General features: G+C 46.0%; 1 protein-coding gene across 28 annotated transcripts in view; it reads right to left on the bottom strand.

The window, feature by feature from the left end:
• The window catches only part of LOC119551941 (sorbin and SH3 domain-containing protein 1), a 32950-nt gene that overhangs the window by 955 nt on the left and 13677 nt on the right, over nt 1-18318 (bottom strand). For 4 of the 28 annotated variants that reach the window (XM_037861606.1, XM_037861617.1, XM_037861611.1 and 1 more), the window contains 13 exons: nt 13173-13312; nt 13012-13084; nt 12769-12801; nt 12224-12377; nt 12039-12159; nt 11703-11735; nt 11234-11286; nt 10994-11172; nt 6448-6546; nt 1514-1847; nt 1344-1458; nt 487-693; nt 196-425 (listed from right to left, as the gene is read on the bottom strand). In XM_037861606.1, coding sequence (XP_037717534.1) covers nt 196-425; nt 487-693; nt 1344-1458; nt 1514-1847; nt 6448-6546; nt 10994-11172; nt 11234-11286; nt 11703-11735; nt 12039-12159; nt 12224-12377; nt 12769-12801; nt 13012-13084; nt 13173-13312 — 1771 coding nt within the window. Of the gene's footprint in view, nt 1-195; nt 426-486; nt 694-1343; nt 1459-1513; nt 1848-4709; nt 5352-6447; nt 6547-6762; nt 10645-10993; nt 11173-11233; nt 11287-11702; nt 11736-12038; nt 12160-12223; nt 12378-12472; nt 12516-12768; nt 12802-13011; nt 13085-13172; nt 13313-13491; nt 13591-14532; nt 14890-18318 lie in introns of those variants that run through there. The other 24 variants (XM_037861628.1, XM_037861602.1, XM_037861619.1 and 21 more) reach the window with 23 other exon arrangements.

Raw genomic sequence — 18318 nt, forward strand, 5'->3', positions numbered from 1 at the left:
ATCAAAGATCTATTCAGTCGCCACGGAAATCTCTTAGGTTTTTAAATTCTTTAAAAATTGTGCCTAAAAGTATGCAGTACATGGTATATATCACCTTTCTGCGTTCTTCTGATGTACTGAAATTTTTTGTAGCATACTTTTAGACACCTTTATGGGAATTTCAAATTAATTTGATCCTATCTTTGTGTAACTTACGCCAATGGCTCGGAACTGGTGTCCACGTGGAGGGCGTCCGTCTTGTGGATCGTCCGCGTCTCCTTGAGGATTCCGTTCGGTGGCTGGGCTCCATTTTGCGTGAGCGTGTTGAACTCATTGTTGATGTTTGTGCGCAGCACATCGAGATTGGGCCGCAGATTTGTGGTGCTTTGGGTGGTGATCACGGTTGTCCTGGCCGCAATATCCTCTGCACCAATATCCGTGAGTACCTGTGGTTAAAAATGGGTATGAGGTATATGATGAATAAGCTTTGTTAGCTGAAAGACTCACCTCCACGTAGGAGCACGGGAAGATGCCCTTCCTGTTGGCAATCTTGCCCTCGAACCAGTTTCCATCCACTCGGCGTGTCAGGGTGACCAATTCGCCCTTGTTCAAAGAGAGCTCGATGCCCGATTGGGCCTGGAAGTTGTATTTGGCACGGGCCTGGCCCTCCGATGGCCGCTTGGATGGGGTACGGGCGCCATCTCGACTGACAATCTGAAATTGGGATAAAGGTGTATTGAAATAATAGATGTTTAGGGGATATTAGAAGTTACACTACTAAAATACATAATATATTTGTTATTAAAATAAATCATATTTCCTGTGTGTCATTTGGTATATGTCAGTAATAATGCTGATTCATCTATTTGTCATTCTTTTCCTGTTTGTCTACTTAATGAAAACCCCTTATGTTCTGGTAGTAACAACATGAATGATTTCCTTTTTTGGTCCTATAACTTTAAAATGTTTTAAGTAAATTAATATTAACTTTTAAAAATATATTTTATCTTTTAAGAATATTTAATCCGAAAATTCATAAGGTTCTTGACTCAAAACCAGTTATCATATTTGAAAAATGGAATATATTAACATAAGTACCTATGTATACCTATGTATAAACTATTAAAATGATATTTTATCTATTAAAAATATTTAATCCGGAAATGTTTATGGTTCTTGACTCATTACCAATTATAACATTTAAAAAATAAAAAAAAATATTAATATATGTACATATCAATTTGACATTTTAAAGGTTTACCATAAATACTTTCCGCAATATATTCAAGAACAGCTAATTAACGGATTGGGGCTACCACACATTATCTTTAATACTTCCGTAAGCCAGTATCTTCTACACTCACCTCAACATAACTGGCTGGGAGCAGTCCAATCATGGCATTGTGCTCGCCCTCGTACCAATTGGCATCGATCTGCCGCCTAATGTAGATGGTGTCGCCCTTGCGGAAGGATAGCTCTCTGTAAGGAACCCGAATATAGTATTGCTCAAGAAAACTATTATAATGGTACACACTTCGAGGTCTGTCCCTGGAAGTTGAAGAGAGCCCGGGCCACCGTTTTGGGGCCCACCAGCGACTTGAGGGTCACGTCCGTGGGGAAGTCATCGTAGCGATTGAGGGCGATGGGCGACTTCTGCGACGGCGTGAAGTTGTCCGTGTGGCGGCGCGAGTTCATGTCCTGCAGCTCCTGTAGATACTTGCGACGGCGCTCCTCGTGGTAGAGCTTCTGCATGTGCTCCGCTTGGCGAATGGCTAGTTCCTCCTCCGGCACGTTCTGGCGCTGCTCATGCCTGATCGGGGTCTTGAAGTGGATGTTCACGTCTGTGGCATAGTAACGATTGGGAGACTCTGTTCAGATGAGAGGCACAAAGCGGCGAGATGGGGTTTTCAGGCTCAAGCATAAGCGATGCGGCTTTGGTTCCCCCAAGTAGACCTATAATATACCCAGTTCTGATGTTTCCAGTTACCCAAGGAGATTTTAATGATAACCAACCCATGGCTCAAGTTAGGAACCCAGTTTCTTCAAGTGTACTCGTTGTTTACCCTAGCATTAGCAAACTGTTGTCGCCATCGTAGTTGTCTGAGTCGTAAGACGATCTAACCGCAAATCGTCGTTACTGCCGACGCTTCTGTTACGAAACACTGGCTTATCTGAGAGTCGGGTGCGGCGTACATATCTGTCTGCCAATTGGTAGGCAAATAAACAGCCAACTCATAGCCCCCACCCATCTCAAAACCCCCACCAAAACCAGTGAAAATGCCCCCTACCAATCCACAAGCTCAAATTGAATTAAGTAGCTGCCTCAAATGGAGAATAAGCTGCAATTGAAGTTAATGCTCGTTAGCTTAACAACCTGATAATTGGGGTCTGAAGTAAAGGCAACAGCTCTACGGAAGAACTCTACTAGGCCAGCTGACCTCGCGATAAGGCTGTTTCTTATATGCATGCGAATCTCTCGGAGTTACTTATTGTCTTAATATGCCCTGATTCCATTCCGTTCAATTGATGCCATAATGGAATTGCGCAGCAGGCGGCCAACTGATTAAGATGGAATATAGTTCGACATCTATTGACCCCATTAGGGAAAATCTCAAGGGGAAAACCTCGGGGTAGGTGGATGTGGAAGTGGAAGTGGTGTGGCAGCTGCACAAATATTTTCACGGCAAATAAACCATGAACCGCGAAGCTTTGTCTTCGAACAACAACAATTAACAACAGCTTTGTACGTGCTGTTTACGCCAAGTGAAGAAATGGAAAGAGAGGTTTAATTGACACTCGGGGGATTGGGATTTTCACTTTCACTGATTCGCTGCGGCATATTTTCGCCAGCGTTTGAAAGTGCTTGCACAGAGAAAAATCGTAGTGCTATCGGATTGATAGTGTTATCTTCTCTTTTTAAGAGTTTTAACCTTATTTTTAACTATCAAGGTAGTTCTATCTGTAGCACATTCTTGTCAACTTTTGTTGTTTTAGTAAGTAATATCATTGTGATTCGCAGAACTAAAGTTTTCAAGGAAATCTTTACGAGGGGTTCGCCCAAATGGGATAGTAATGAGCCATTAAAAATGCTTTTACTAATATTGTAACCCTTAAATGGAAAACCTTGCCTGTTTCTATCTTTCTTTTAGACACACATATACACACTTGGGCTTTCCAAGGCTTTTCCTTGCATTTCACGCTCAATTAACTTTTTAAACGTTTTTCTTTACTGTCTTCCTCGGTGACCGCTCATTAGTCACAACAATCAATCAGAATCAGAATCCGAATCGAAGGCTAGGCCAATTTTCTGATAGAGTCGAGGAGAATCACAGAGAGCCTAAACAACAAAGCTTCGCGCCTCACTTGAGCCGGAGAAAGAGACGGGGAGAGAGGGTGTAGAAAGAGAGAGGGACTAATAACCGACTTTACCGTAGCACGCGTAGCGCTCAACTGAAATCGAAATCGAAACTGAATGGGGGCCCCAAGGCAGCTAAGCTAAATGGAGACAGAGAGATAGAGACAGATGGGGAAAGAGAAGAGCAGAAAGAGAGGGAAGACCAGAAGACGAAGCTTCGCGTAGACTCTCTGCCGGGTGAGTAATTCCCAGAGATAGCGGCGTTCGTATTACTACAAGTTCCGTTTTCTTCGGCGCCGCCTCACGTTTAATTGTTGTTTTTGTTGGCGGTGGGGCAGTGGGGTGTGAGAATTGCTTGTTGGTGGCACAGTGGCTCAGAACGGTTAGAAATAGCTCAAATTATCACGAACCGAAGAACCCACATAACAATTAATTAGGTTAGGGAACTACGTGGGATCAATGCACATTGTTTTTTTTCGAGCTGGAATTTTTTACATTTTTCTATACGCACCTTTCTAAATGCTATCGAATTCTACCAATAACTGTGTTTCAGGTTACAAGAGGACAAAAAACATATATAATCCTAAATATTTTGGTATAAAGATTTTGTTATGCGCTAGAAAATCACTTGCAGCTTAAACATTTTTAAAACCTAGAAATAACACCTATGGGCATTACAATCATCTCCGAGAAATCCAAAAATACTCCCCACTGTGACTTCTTCATCTTGATCATAGTAAAATAAAAGCTTTTCCCTGCATTCACTGATACAGCTTCAAGCTTTTATCAAAGACTTTGGTGCTCGAACGTGAGGAGCGTGGCCAAAAACTGAACTCTCTTTTGGCCACCTCTCTTCAGCAATCTCCGGCGGCCCAGGTGATAACGAGTTTTTACCTTTTTTTTTGCAAAAGAAAAACCGTGAGAAAGTGCAAAACAGGAAGGTCGCTTAGTCAAATGAGAAAGTGCAAAGCGAATGGGGCGGTGGGAGCTGGAAAGGGGGTTCAATCGATCGCTTGACTTTCTTTTATCTCGCTGAGGTCTCTCATACCGCGCATTAACACTTTCGGTTGGAATATAATAATATATGATGTATTGATATTAAAAAGGGACAAAAATGATTACAAAAACAATGGGAATTTTATAATATTTATAGATTTTGATATCATAAAGACAAGAGAAAGAAGAGAGCTTGCATAGATTTGCACAAAAGACCTTAACAGGACAAAGTAATTACATTTCAAATTCTAATAGATAGGCATATTCATTTGATATGAAAAGTACTGTCCACAATGGAACTTTGTATAGGTTTTGAAGCCTATAAAGCATATCCTTATCTGATTTCCTTAGTTTTCCTCACTATTAGTTCAATACTAACTGCTTGGCCACTGATGTTGCAGCCTCTGGTACTTTTGCTGCTGCCGCTGTTGCAAGTGCTGCTGATGTTGCTGCTGCTGTTGCAGCAACTGCTGCTGCTGCTGCCACAGGAGCAATGGCATGGAAGCCCCGATGGCCCGCTGGTTGGCCAGGTACGCCTGCCTTTGGTCGGGCTGCGGAGTGAGGGGCAGTCCCACCACGTGGTAGCCACCTGCCCCCGGAACTCCCTGGTAGTTCGAGGGCGCCGGAGGTCTCAGGGGAGCCGGAGCCGGTCTCTCGTAATCATATCCCCGGCGGTGCAGCCACAGGATTTTTCCGCAGTTGGGTATATCGCAGCCATTGTTGTTGTTACGGACATTGCTGTCGGCCCCACTGCTTTGGGGCCTTTGCCAGGGATTTTCATTAATCTCCGAGCTGCGCCACAGACTCTGCGGCTCCGGAAAGCGCTCATCCTCCTGCTCCAAGTCGTTGCAGCTGCGATGCAACTTCTGTCGCCAGTGGACCGCCTTGCTCTTCGAGTAGCTGGAGGATTGGCTGCGGTGCGGCGCCAGCGTTTGATGGATCATATTTCCCCAGTTGCGTAAGACATTTAATTGCGATTTTCACCGAGCGCCGCCCGAAAGACACGTTTTTTTGGCACGGAAAAGTGAAACTGACTAACGGCCGCGACAGGTAGTGTGTGTGTAGTTCCCAGTTTGTTTTGTTGACGGCATCGTCTTGGCCATGGCAACGCGAACGAACTGCAGGCCGGCAAGGTGAGCCACCCCCAGGAGAACACCAGTGTTACCACCCGAGCTGGCGGACAGGTGGGTGGGTTCGTGGTTCGGTGGCTCGGTGGTGAACTAAGCGGGTCAGGCCCGTCCGCGTGGCCGGCATTCTCATTGGCGATATCGATTAATTTGGCCAACTAACACACGGCGCGCCTTCAACGCGAAATTGCACCAATTGCGGAAATTGCCCGTCGTTGCGGTAGTAAAAATGCTTTTAACAAAGGTCAACGAATGACAATGGCTCGGGTACTAGGGGTACAGGGGGTGTTTAGAGGTCCTGTCTTATAGCCAAGCAGCTAACTAAAATTAATCCACTAACTAGTCTTAATGGGGCATAAAATGGGTTTATTTATCTTAAGCTATCTGCACATGGAACTATAAAATTGGTTTCGCAGGTAATCAAGTTCTTCTTTGGAGAATAAGGGTACCAATTCGATTAATTGGAATTTCATAAACAGAAACATAACCTCAAATTTTTTAAAGATTTAATGCCTAACCAAGAAACAACTTCTTGTGAAAAATACAAGTACAATTGAAAAACACATGTGCTGGATTTTTTTTACATAAGATATCGTTGTGATCTTATATAAAGAAAGTAATTACTTTTACCTAACTTGGAATTAAATACTTCTTTGGAGAATGAGAGTACCAATTCGATATTCTGGTATTTCCTAAATAGAAACATAGCCTCGCATTTTCTAAAGATTTAATACCTTACTTAGAAATTACTTCTTGTGAAAATAAAAAAACAGTTGGAAAATTGCGTGTTGTATCGTTTTACATAAGATGTTATAATGATCTTTCACAATAAAAGTGAATAATTTTTCCTAATAAAAGTAAACCCGGAAAATACAAGTGTAATAACCGATCAAAAAGGAGATCGTAATGATCTATCATTGCAAAAAGTCAGTTTGGCTTTTAAGCGGCTTTGGGAATAATCCAGGGAGCACCTGCATCGTCGTCACTCACCTGATCCGTCGACGGTGTCGGTGTTGTACGTGAAATCGTAGATGGAGTGACCCTTGACCGGCGGCTGGGGGGGAATGGGGGGCGCGTTCGGGTCGAGATCTGCGCCAACGATTTCAAATAAGAGACGAGTAAAGGGATAATTTCGAATAGTTAAGACCAATAAGGGAGTACCCAAAAGCAGCAGCTAGCTCTACGAGATCTACAAGATCAGGCGACCAACGAAGCATAGTCTATAGGGAAGGTGAATAGTTGCCCTGGCTTTACCTATTAAAAACCCCCAATCACTGCTCTCTGAAATTGGTATCTATTAATCACCTTTAAAAGTCACCATGGCTGTCTTCTTAAGGCGCTCCAAGGTTCCATTATCCTTGCTCTTCTGATTGCCATTCTCTGCTCCATCGGGCACATATCGAGCCTTGGGTCGATGTTTATTGGGATCAAACTTCTGGTTGGCGAATATATCCTTCATGCAACTGGTTAGCTGGGAGCTCATCTGATGGTTCTGCGACCTGGCCGGTCTAGGTGGCGAAGTAGAGCTGGCCCGCAAAGCTCTTTGAGGCTTCCTGGGCAGCTCCTTGGGCTTCGAGGGCTCCGGATGCCTGTGGGCTACCCAGTCGGCACTCAAGTGCGGCGATATGTCATGGACATCCCGCATATCCGGATGCGAGGTGGACAGATAGCTCTGGGTCTGCGGCTCTGGCGATTCGTAGCGCATCCTCAGCCGCTCGAAACAGTGACTGTTGCTGCTCACACTCCTCGTGGGACTCGATCGAATGGGTTGGGTTAACTCCCTCTTCAGGGCCGCCGTCTTGCTGATGATATCGATGTGGGGCATCAGTCTGTCCTGGGCGCTCCTCAGTCGCCTTCTTCCCCGCTCCGGCGAGGGCGTGGCTGCCCTGGACTCGAACTTGTGGGTCAATCGAGGCACCTCCTCCTTCGACACCGCCTCCGTAACGGTGTCCGGGGCGTCTTTGGATCCCGCATTCATTTCGGGATCGCTGCGCGCCCTCCGCAGCGAGCTAAGCCCAAAAAAATCACGCCGCTCGTTGGATGGCTCCCGGGATGGTTCCCCCGACTGTTGGATACTCTCGAAGTGCTGGCGCATCTTCCGCACCTCGCCGGTGTAGACCCTCTGCAGATAGGAGCTGGAGCAGGCGGAGACCTGGGATTGGGGCGACAGACTGCGCGATCGGTAGTAGGAGTCGGAGTAGAGCTCAAGACTGCCTTCTCCTTGATCCGGTGATCCGTTCCCAAAGCTGATAAGCTCGGTATCGTCGGGCGGACGGTCGGGCGGGCTGTGCAAGTGAAAATTTACCCTGGCCGCAGGACGTTCTCCGAAGACCCCACTCAAATCTGTGAGGGAATTACTCAGCTCCTGATGGTGATGCAGTTGCCTAGCCCTTTGACGTTCCTGCATATTTTGATTGATGAGTCGCATCACCTCCGCCTCATCCGGCGAGGAATCCTCGCGAGCGTGGTAAATGGTCTTCGGTGGCTCATCAAACTGGCGATCTTCGAAGTACTGAATCTTCTGGCTGATGTCCTCAGCTGGTTCGTGAGATTCAACCTTGGTTTCCCCCTTGGGAGGGACCTTGCTTTTGACCTCCTGACTTGCCGAGGGCTTGGGTCTGGGTGGCACATCTGGTGGCTTGCACATGGTCAACTCTGCATTCTTGGCTGCAATGGCTCCACGGGTTTCTCTGGCCACCACCACAGGCGATTGGCTGCGAGTGGCACGGGGCAAGGTCTGTTTGGACTGCTGCTCGTCCTTTTTACGCTGAACTGACCCGAGTAACTGATCCTTGGAGATGGTGGAGTTGCACCTCACCTTCAGGCCATTCGGTCGCGAACCCTTCTCCACGGTGACCACATACTGCTCCTCGACAGCAGGAATCTGGCGATTTCCCGAGTAGATCTCGTTCAACTGCTGGGTGATTTTCTTGATCTGATCCTTGGACAGTGTGCTCACCAGATCGTTATCTAAATGCCGCTCCATCTCAGGTTCGGCGGAAGTCTGGTTCTCCAGACTGCTGGCCAAATCGGCCACCGTGTTGCGTCTCCAGTGGCGATGCACTGGCTCCGCCTGAAGCTGCTGCTGCTGCCTGAGCAGATTCAGCTGCTCGAAGTTGTCGCGCAGATCCTCCACGGACTTCTTTTTGGCAACCAGTGCCTGGTCCGCCTCTTGACGCCACTTGATGGAGTCCACGTCCTTGGAACGGAAGTGCAGGTCCCTTTGCTTTTGATCATCTTGCAGTTTGCCCACTAAGTAATGGAGTTCCTTCTCAGCTCTTTCATGGAGTCGCACGCGACGCCACTCGTCAAAGTCCAGGAGCTCAGCATCCTTCCTCAGGGGATGGAAACTACTAGAGGAGGTGGCCCTCTCCAGCTGACCCACTCGCTCCAATGTGCTGTAGAATCTATTTAGCTCGGTAAAACGCTCGCAGTTGTTGCGATACCGACAGCTGGGACTGTGCCGCTCCAGGTGGGTCAAGGAGGTGGCACTGTGAGCCAGCTCACCGCATTGGTAGAGTCCATTGGAAGGAGCAGGAGTAGCCCTCCTCCGTTCATCAGCGCTACTAAGACTACTGGCCCTGGCCAGGGATTGCTCCTTATCCTTGGAACGCAGACTATCGATGCGACGACGGGAGGGGGATCGCACTTCCCTGCTGATCTGGGGCACCCTGACCTCCCTGGTGGGTGAGAAGCGACGCTCCTGCTGGCCCAACTGAGGCGATTGGGGACGAGCTATGTCCGTCACGGTAACCGGTTTCGGAGGACGCTGCTCCTTGCCCTCGTACTTCCACACCAGGTCCTCGATGCACGGCTGCTGTATAGTTTGACTCGCAAAATCGCATACATCCTCAGGACAGAAGCGGTACTCCTGCGGCAAGGACATGGCCTGCTTGGCATTGTACTCATTCCAAAAGTTGGTCTTCTCCCGCACCGATTCACTGTAGGAATGAACGGTCACTGGAGGTGGTGGTGGTGGCTTGGAGGTGGTCTTTCCACTCTGGCGTTTCCTGGGAACATGACCTTCGCTGCGGCTGTTCTGGAGGGGAACCACTGCCTTTGATAAGGAACCCCTAGACTTGCTAACATACGTCTTGGGCGGTGCAATGGGCACAAACTCCTGACGCACCAGCGAATCAATGGAGAAGGTGGAGTTGCTCCTGGGCAAGCTGTCATTTGACCCATTCTTAGCCTGACTCTTTCCCCCCTTCGAGGAGGACTTCCTCAGCGACCTAGTTCCACAATCCAAAAGGGTCTGGGGTCTTACTTGTGGAAAGCACATGGTCTGCCTTGTGGTAGTGCTCACTGTAGTCTGACGAAGTCGGGGCAAGGACTTGCTCCTCGAGGTGGCATACGAACGCACTGCCTCCCGCACCTCTTGCGGAGATTTCAGGGAGGGATCCCTCAGTATATTGGTGCTGGCCTCAAAGTTTGTGCGATTAGCTGGTAGAGTGTTCTCCAGACGCTTCTTCTCCTCGGCAAAGCTTCGCTCCTTGGAGATGCTCCTGCCAAAGGCCACGGGACTGCGGCTGGAGTGGCGAAGGGCCAGGAGACGGGCGGGACGTCTACTGGGACTGGAGGACCTCAAGCGGGACTGGAGCTGCTGCGGCTGCTGCTGCGGCTGCTGCTGCGGCTGGACGCGGTGACGGGTGAGTCGGGTCTCCTTGGTGGCCGTCAGGGTTTGCAGAAGAGTGGACACTGCTCCAGCCGACTTTGATCGACAGATGGGCTCGCGACGGGAGCAGCTCGAGGTGGCCACCTTCCTTAGGGTGATGGTGGATACCCCAGGAGCACTTCCATTCGGGGGCTGGAAGCACTGCTCATGACGGGACTTCGAGGCGGAACTCAGAACCCGCACGGTGCTCTTCGTGCAGCTGGACTTCCGGTGGGGTGGTCTTGGAGCTGGGTCATCCGGCTGGGAGACTTGCTGCTTCTTGCTCAGGGGAATGAACGAGGGCAGAGTCTTCGACAGCTGCGAGAACATCTTCACCGGTTTTTTCTCCCTTCTCCTGGTTAAAGTTTGAGTTGGCGGTAGTGGTGGTGGAGGAGGTGGTGGTGGTGGCGGTGGGTTCGGTTGATTCGGTGGTTCCTTCAAGGGCTCCTCCTCCTCTACCAGCTCCTTGGTGCTCACACGAATCTTTGTGAGCGTGGGAGTGATCTGTATGAATTCGAACTCCTCCACAATTTCTTGAGAAAGGCAATAAATCGTATTTGAATCGGTTTTCTTTTTGGTTGGTGGTGCCTGTTACAGTGCCATAAACGGTGGTGCTCTTTTTGGTGGTGCCCGCCTCCTCGAGGGCGTACAAATACAACTTCAGGTGAGCAGTGAGAGTGGGTGGAAGGTATAAAACCAGGGCAACAGGTTGCAAAGAGTTTACAGTCTTACATAGTTTGAGTGTACGAAAGATAGACCTTGGAACCAACACCGTTTGCAGAATTAGTAAGTAGAATAGCCCAGCGACTTACAACTAAGTTAGATATTAGACTAGAGTTACGGGGAAGAGTAGCCCAACTAAAAAAAGGGTTATCCACTCACCACGGGGCTTCTCGGGTGCTGGTTTGCGGAAGCCGAGCAGTGGAGGTTCTCCGCCTGCCTGGAGACTCTTGTAGGCCTGCTTTTGTTCAACGGGACTGAGGGGACTGCTAACGGGTACCTCCTTCTTTCGGAAGACCAGGTTCGAGTCGCTGGTATAGCCGGATTCCTTGGCCAAAGCTCTGGGGAGACAAAAACTTAATGGTATACTAATGTATAATATTATAGTTAGTTTTTGCTTACCTGGACAAGTTACCTTCAGTATACAATGGCGATAGTTTCGATTGTTCAAGATTCTATGTCAAAGGAAAAGAGAAGATACGTTAGTCAGCATTTGCTTAAATAGAAAACTTCAATTGATCGATTGGCTTCTATTAGTATTTCTTGTGCCTTTTGCAATGATCCCTGCCTGGTTTTCTGATCATCTCTGACAGACCGATGGATGTTCTGTCCGGGGAAACTTACTCCGATGCCGTCGAAATCATCGACGAACTCTATGATAATACGAGGGATGCGTGTATGCTCCCTAAGCCACTTTGCGAACGATATGGATAAGGCAGGCGGTAAATGGTAGGCAAGAAGGGATATAATAGTAAGCAGATAGTTCGGAACGGATTAGTTCACGTTAGAAAACGGAAAACGGTCTCTGAGTAACTCAATCGGAAGGTATATAAACTAAAACTAAATCTATATTATAAAGTAGAGATCATACCCCGTTAAAGATGTCCATCACTTCGTCCCACCACTAGAATTGTGAATAGAATAATTGCTGTGAGTTAGAATATTCGAGGCGATCTGAATGGCTGATTATGGGTGGTGAATGTAAACGTGAATGCTATATGACTAAAGACCCGATAGGGTCTTCTATGCTATTATAATGGTGTTGTATGGGAAGCAGGGGCAGTAAGCTATATTTAACAGTGCTGGGGGTTAGGCCAGTGAAATTGTTTCATAGGTTTAAAGTTGATGGTTGTGAACTGTACCAAAATGATGAACATTTTGGTAACACTGATGAAACGTTTATGAGGATAGTACTGCTAGTACTTACCTCCTTCTTTTCCTTTTCGGAAACAGACGAATGACCTGTCGTATAGTTCTCGATGCGACCTGGCTGATTTTTATACGAGTTCTGTGCTGACTTTATGGGATTTGGCATAGTACCATACAACCTGGGGATTAAGGGGTGATTATTAAGTAAAGGTATTATAATAATAAATCCAAGTTAAGACTCACTTTTCGTCCTGGTTGAGGTTGCGCACATTGACAGCCGAGGAGACGGACTGCACGCGATGCGGATTCTGGGTGCGGTACCTCACCGTGGAGTAGTCGGAATCGTAGTTGGGTTCGGGCTCTGAGACGTAGCCGTTGCTCTTGTACGACGGACGGGCTGATGGATTGTAGAATTACCGATTAGTTGGTGTAAATATGCAGTCGGGTAAGCATCAAGCGGTTTCTCAAGCTCTACTATACAACAATCATTACTTTGTCTTGGTGGTGTACTGGCGGACATGATGTTAGCTTTGTTGGGTGAGTTGGGCCTTAGATTAGGTTAGTCTTGATTCCAAATTGTCAATAAGCTCTAGACACGGGAGTATGAGAGAAATCATATGTAGGTAAACCAAATAATACAGCATGCATGTAAATCAAAAATAAAAGCTCTCTATTTTTTAGAGGTTAGATAGGGTTGGACCCCATCTATACTTATGTACAGGCAAATGCGGGTAACTAAAGAGGAGAGGCTACTGGGGGATAGCATAGTTTATAGATCAAAGAATCACCTCTGGGACACTTGTAGCGAATCACGAAATCATCTTGAGGCGAAAGCGAATGGGGAAATGAGAAACGAGAGTTTTTGAAGAGACCATAACGATAAGTTGGAGATCAGATCAGACTGAAGCATTAGAGGGATTGGGGAATGGACATTTTTGGGGACTGGGAATGAGTTGGGATGGGAATGGAAATGGGTGTTCTTAGGTCGATCGTAATGCTTCAGACCAAAGGGAAAGGTGAGAGACATTTACCGCCGTTCTTCTGCTTGTGAATCGTCTGATACAGACGCTTGTACCACTCATGCTGATGCGGCTCCTGGACCTCCTGCATGTGGATAGGGATAAGGAACAATACTCGTATCAATTCTTCTCAAAACCCCCGATATGCCCAAGTTTATTGGGGCTTCCTTTACCGATCTGAGGATGATGGGCATTCCATCGTTGGTCACCGGACCGATGCCGTCGTACTGCCTTCGCCCTAACTGTGCCATTTTCCGGGGACGATCGCTGCCCGTCTCCGGTTCGCTCATATACTCGTGCTTGACCTTGTAGACTGGAAACCGCAGATGGAGTTTGGTTAGTGATTGGAGGTTCTCTGGGGGACTCGGGGCACTGGTTTAGGCGGTTAGGGTTAAACGGAGGACACAAACATCACGGCCACATTCAGTGTTGTGCGTCGACATGAGCTCGCTTCACCTGGTCACTTGCCCTACCCACATCGGCTATACTTACTGACTTCATTGGGCCTGTAGGCCGGGCGACTGCCGTCGGAAAGCTGGCGCCGCACGAACGGCCTCTGCAACTCCGAGTTGGAAGAAGAGCGCTCGAATGCTTTTCGGGGCGATAAACGACAGTTAGGCTTTAGCGAAATCGAAAGAGAAAGATAGGGGACGGAAAAGTACGTTCCAAAGGGGGGAGATGACAAGAAGGATGTAGCCAGGTAACCCGTCCTCGCAAGTCTAGCACTCAAATATAATTACTCTAGCATTTGCAAAGTTATATTTTTAAGATTTTATTCAAAGCAGGCTATGGTCAGATACCATTTCTTGGTCAAAAATCATAATTTGTTAATTGATTTTTGTACAACAAAGACGGGGAATGCTAGTATATACCTACCAAAAAAATAATTCCCTAGCATTTATGTTCTAACTATAATATAATACTTCATTTTCTATTTATGGATCGAACAGGTAATAAATAAAATATACAAAAAACTTGTTTTTAACTAAAAAGTAAAGGTATATTTTCCAACTCTTGCTTTTCTCAGTGAAGTCGTCTATAGGTACACGATTATTATCCACAACAAATGTGTGTACCAAAATAGCAACATGTAATTGATATTTGGTTATGCCAAAATAGAATACTCAATATTCCGTATTATGACAAATAATATAACGTGAACCATAAAATGTGATCGTTTTGGTCGGTACTAAAAACTGTGGCCTTTCTAAGTGTAATTAATGGGTATTACCATAATAAGTATAGGGACTTGAAATAGTAGTACTTCAATGCATATCCAAGTAACCTTAGAAGAGGTAGAATTTAATGGTCAATATTGTACTTAGGTACATCTTATCATCCGCATGATAAAGTAAAGGTAGCTCCTAAACATTCTTTACGTTTCGCTTAACTTTTAGTTTAACCAGCGGTCCAGAAAATGGGTATAAAGGTAACTGAAAGTTCCTAAAACTTGATATATTTGAGTGTTAGATCATAAACAGAGGAACCCGGCGAAATACTAAGAGGCAAGGACAACTTTTCTGGATATAATACTTCTGATCTTGTCGGAGACACTGGCACTGGGGGCCACGGGAGCAAAGTGTCCGGAGCAGTCGGTTTCGGCGTAGTCCGAGCTGGAATTCACGGAGTTGAGGGATGCTGGGGCCCCTCCGTTCTCCGCAGGTGTCCACGGCGGGATCGTGGTCGTCGTCTTCTGTTGTGGGGCCGTGTAGCGACGTGGCAGAGTGGGCGACTCGAAGCGGACCGGGCGGAACTCCTTGCGTCCGCTGAGCACCGGCGAGGGCTGGGGCGTCCAAACGGGCAGCGAGGGCGGCGGCGGGGGCGGGGGTGTGGCCGAGGTGGCGCCCGATTGATTTAGATCACCAGCGGAACCGTACGGTGTCCACACGCCTGTCGAAAGTTCGTATTCAGAGGGTGAGCGAGTGTGGGCGGTGGGCTATGGGCTTTCTTGGGGTCTTTCATTGGTGGCTGATGACATTTTCAGGGGCGCCGGCGAGTTCAGAGATTGAGTTTCCCGCCCCGACATTTACACTTGTCAACAAATTTATGCTCGCTGGCCATGCTCAAACCGCAGATCTCCTCGAAAATAGCTTTTTGGGCAGTCAACAAACCGAGCGAAGACAAATTGACAAACAAACACAGCGACGTGGAACAGCCATAATTAATACGACGGCGACCGAGGAAGCCGCCATTTGGCAGCCATTCAAAATTTGGCCAACACACATAGGCCCACTCACACAGCGGCGCTCACTGACGCTCCTCTCACACGGATGGGATGAGTCATCGCATTTGGCGCATGTTTAGCATTCACAAAAAGCACACACATTCAGAGAAATGGTATAAATTTATATTCCCGAACCGTTAAAGAACTGGGCGAGGTGAGATACTAGGGTTCCTGATTGGTAAATAACCATTTCTTAAAGAGATATGCTATCATTATGTTTTGAAAAGGTTTCAATATAAAAAGAAAGCCTCTTGTATTCGTAACAAAAAATATATGAAAATGTCCTAGTCTGTTCTTTACTTACAAAGATAGGAATATCTTTATCTTAAAAAAAATATTTCAGAATAATTTTTCATTTACTCAAATCATTTCTTAATGCAAAAAACATTAGTCCACTATTCATTTAATGGGATATTTTATATATAAGTATAACTAAGAGATATTTTAAAAGCACCAAAATTAAAAAAAAATCCTCAGTACATATTTTTTGTCAGTAATAATAATAACTTGGTAAAATCCTCAAAAAATCCTTAAGAAATATAATATAACAAAAAAAGATTACCTCCTAGTTCTCCAACCATAAATATTACGAGTACACCTTTCATCCAATTTATATAGCTTTTAATGGCTCATAAAATTCGTAGCTAATCTTCTATTCTGATCAGTGGTTAACCAATTTAAGTCGTAGAAAAACGTTTGCTAATCTTCTTTATAATGACAATAAATTGCCTTCAATTGTGACTTTCTTCTGCGAGCATAATCCTATTACTTGTCGACTGACCCCCGCGATGTCTGTGCAGCTTTGCATTGGGTCTAGCCAAAATCTTTCATTCTACAGATTTATTTGCCACCTGTAAAAAAACAAAAACCACAAACAAACACCCCGAGATCACAGATACATTTGTCGATTCAGATACAGATACAGATAGAGATAGAGATGCCCTAGGCGCATTGCCTTCGAGACATTGACACGTATTTGGCCGAGGAGCCTCTAGATTCGTTAGCGGATTTCTTGGGTTTCACGGGGGTGGTGATAGAGGGGTGGAAACTGTTAGGGGGCGGTGGTGAAGGTGGTGCTGATGCTGGTGTTTCTTATGTGGGCGCGCTGACGTCTTTATTCAATCAGCACTTAATTGAATTATACAATCGAATCAAAAGGAAATTTCTCCTTGCAAATGTCAATCAAACTTGCACACAATGCGATCCTCTGAGTCACTTGAATCGGTTTAGATATATCTGAGGGATTTACCTAAGGAGATGCACCGATACGATTACGGTTAGGGATAGACCAACGATTTCGAGAGCGATTTGCTGATTGAGTTGCTGACTCCGCGCACGGCTCGAGGCGAACTGAATTTTGCGTGACTCGCCAGCGTCGAGCAGAGCTAAAAGCCCGGGAATGGGGATGGATTCGGATTCGGAATCGGATTCAAATTCAGAGATTCCGAATGGGACTGGGAATGGCTATGTGCTGTGGGCAGGGGAAAACAAAAGCCAAACACACCCAGTTTTGGCTACGGTGGCCCCTCCGCCCAATACCCAAATAGCAGATCAATTACGATTCTCGCTGCTCGGTGCTCGATCAACCGGAGAAAGGAGACAGGGAAACCTCGGGGGGAGAACGCCAATTATGCGTGCAATGCGAAATGGAACGGAAGTGTGTGCGGCGGAGTACAGTGAAGCAGCTACAAAAGACTAACAAACCCCACAAAAAACAACTCTTCGGCAAAGCCAGACAAAAAGCAAAGCCAAAACAAAGCCAACTCGATTGGTTTGGCTTGACTTGGCTTGGCACTTCCGGTGGCCACTGACGCTACTGATGCCTTGCTGCCTTGCTGCTTTGCTGCTTTAGAACAAATCAGATGGAAAATTCGAAAATTCGCTTGGAAAAATGTTAATAGTGGCACTTGAGAGCGCGACACACCCGCCAAGGAGCGCCCGCAGTCGAGCAGAAGCCGCATTTCGCTGGCTTTCGTTGTTCGAGGCAATTCATTTCAAATTTATCGATTTGCGAACAAGAAAAACATTGGAAAAACAACAGAAATGAGGACTCCACTGAAAAAATCTTTTGAAAATCTTACAAGACTCTTAAACAACTGTATTTCCTTTTTAAAAAATGTAAGAACATCAATTTATATTTAAATATTGCTATTCTTTAAAGAATAATGATATTCGGTAAAGGGTTTTATTATAAAATATATACTATTCAAGATCTCACAACCACAATCTTACAATAAAAGCTAGTTTTAAGAAACTCAGCGTGAGGTTAGAACTCCCCAAGGCCCTAAAAAATATATTGTTATCTATATTGAAAACAAATTAACAACCTTAAAATTAAAACAAATTTAATTTAACTCAACGTGAATTTAGAACTCAACAAGTTCCAAAAAAATATGTTATTCTGAAACAAAGTCGAAAACTTTTCTGCCAGTGCACCTGCCATGAGGGAACCATTTAATTTTAACTCTGGATAGTTTGTAAAATGTTTTTCCAATAGCGGAACCCATATGCTCGCTGCGGCCTTGTAAAATCACACAAAAGGTGATGGAGAAAATGGTTCGGGGGGAGTGGCTGGGGGATCTGTGTGCAACCTGTCACAGATTGGAAAACGGGAGTTGGGATCGGGAGTTCCGAGTCAGAGTGCGACCTGTCAATTGGAAATGGAAAATGGGAATGGGAATAAGAATGGAAATGGGTTCGACTGGCTCTGGCAAATTAAGAGCATTTCCTGAGTTGATTTATGTGGAATTCAGGGGGAGTGCGTCTGCGTGTGGCTTGTGGATAAGGCGGGAACTCCTCCATTTGGGGTTATTTATGGAGTGCATATTTGCGGTTCAGCCGGAACTGATTGGAAAAGCTCTAGTTGGAAGCCGCATAATGGGCCATTCGATAAGAAGGGGGATCAATGATCATCTTTTGTAATACAAATACAAATGAAACCATAAAATGATCCACTTAACCATATTTACAACAACATACACTGAAATTATAATCTCATTTCCGCCACTTTCGCAAAATCTTTGTATTTATTTATCTTCCCACCTATTGACTCACGAATTCTTTTCCAATCTACATTATTAAGTTCATCTTTCAAC

The sequence above is a fragment of the Drosophila subpulchrella genome, chromosome 2R (assembly GCF_014743375.2).
Source record: "Drosophila subpulchrella strain 33 F10 #4 breed RU33 chromosome 2R, RU_Dsub_v1.1 Primary Assembly, whole genome shotgun sequence".
Taxonomy (NCBI): Eukaryota; Metazoa; Arthropoda; class Insecta; order Diptera; family Drosophilidae; genus Drosophila; species Drosophila subpulchrella.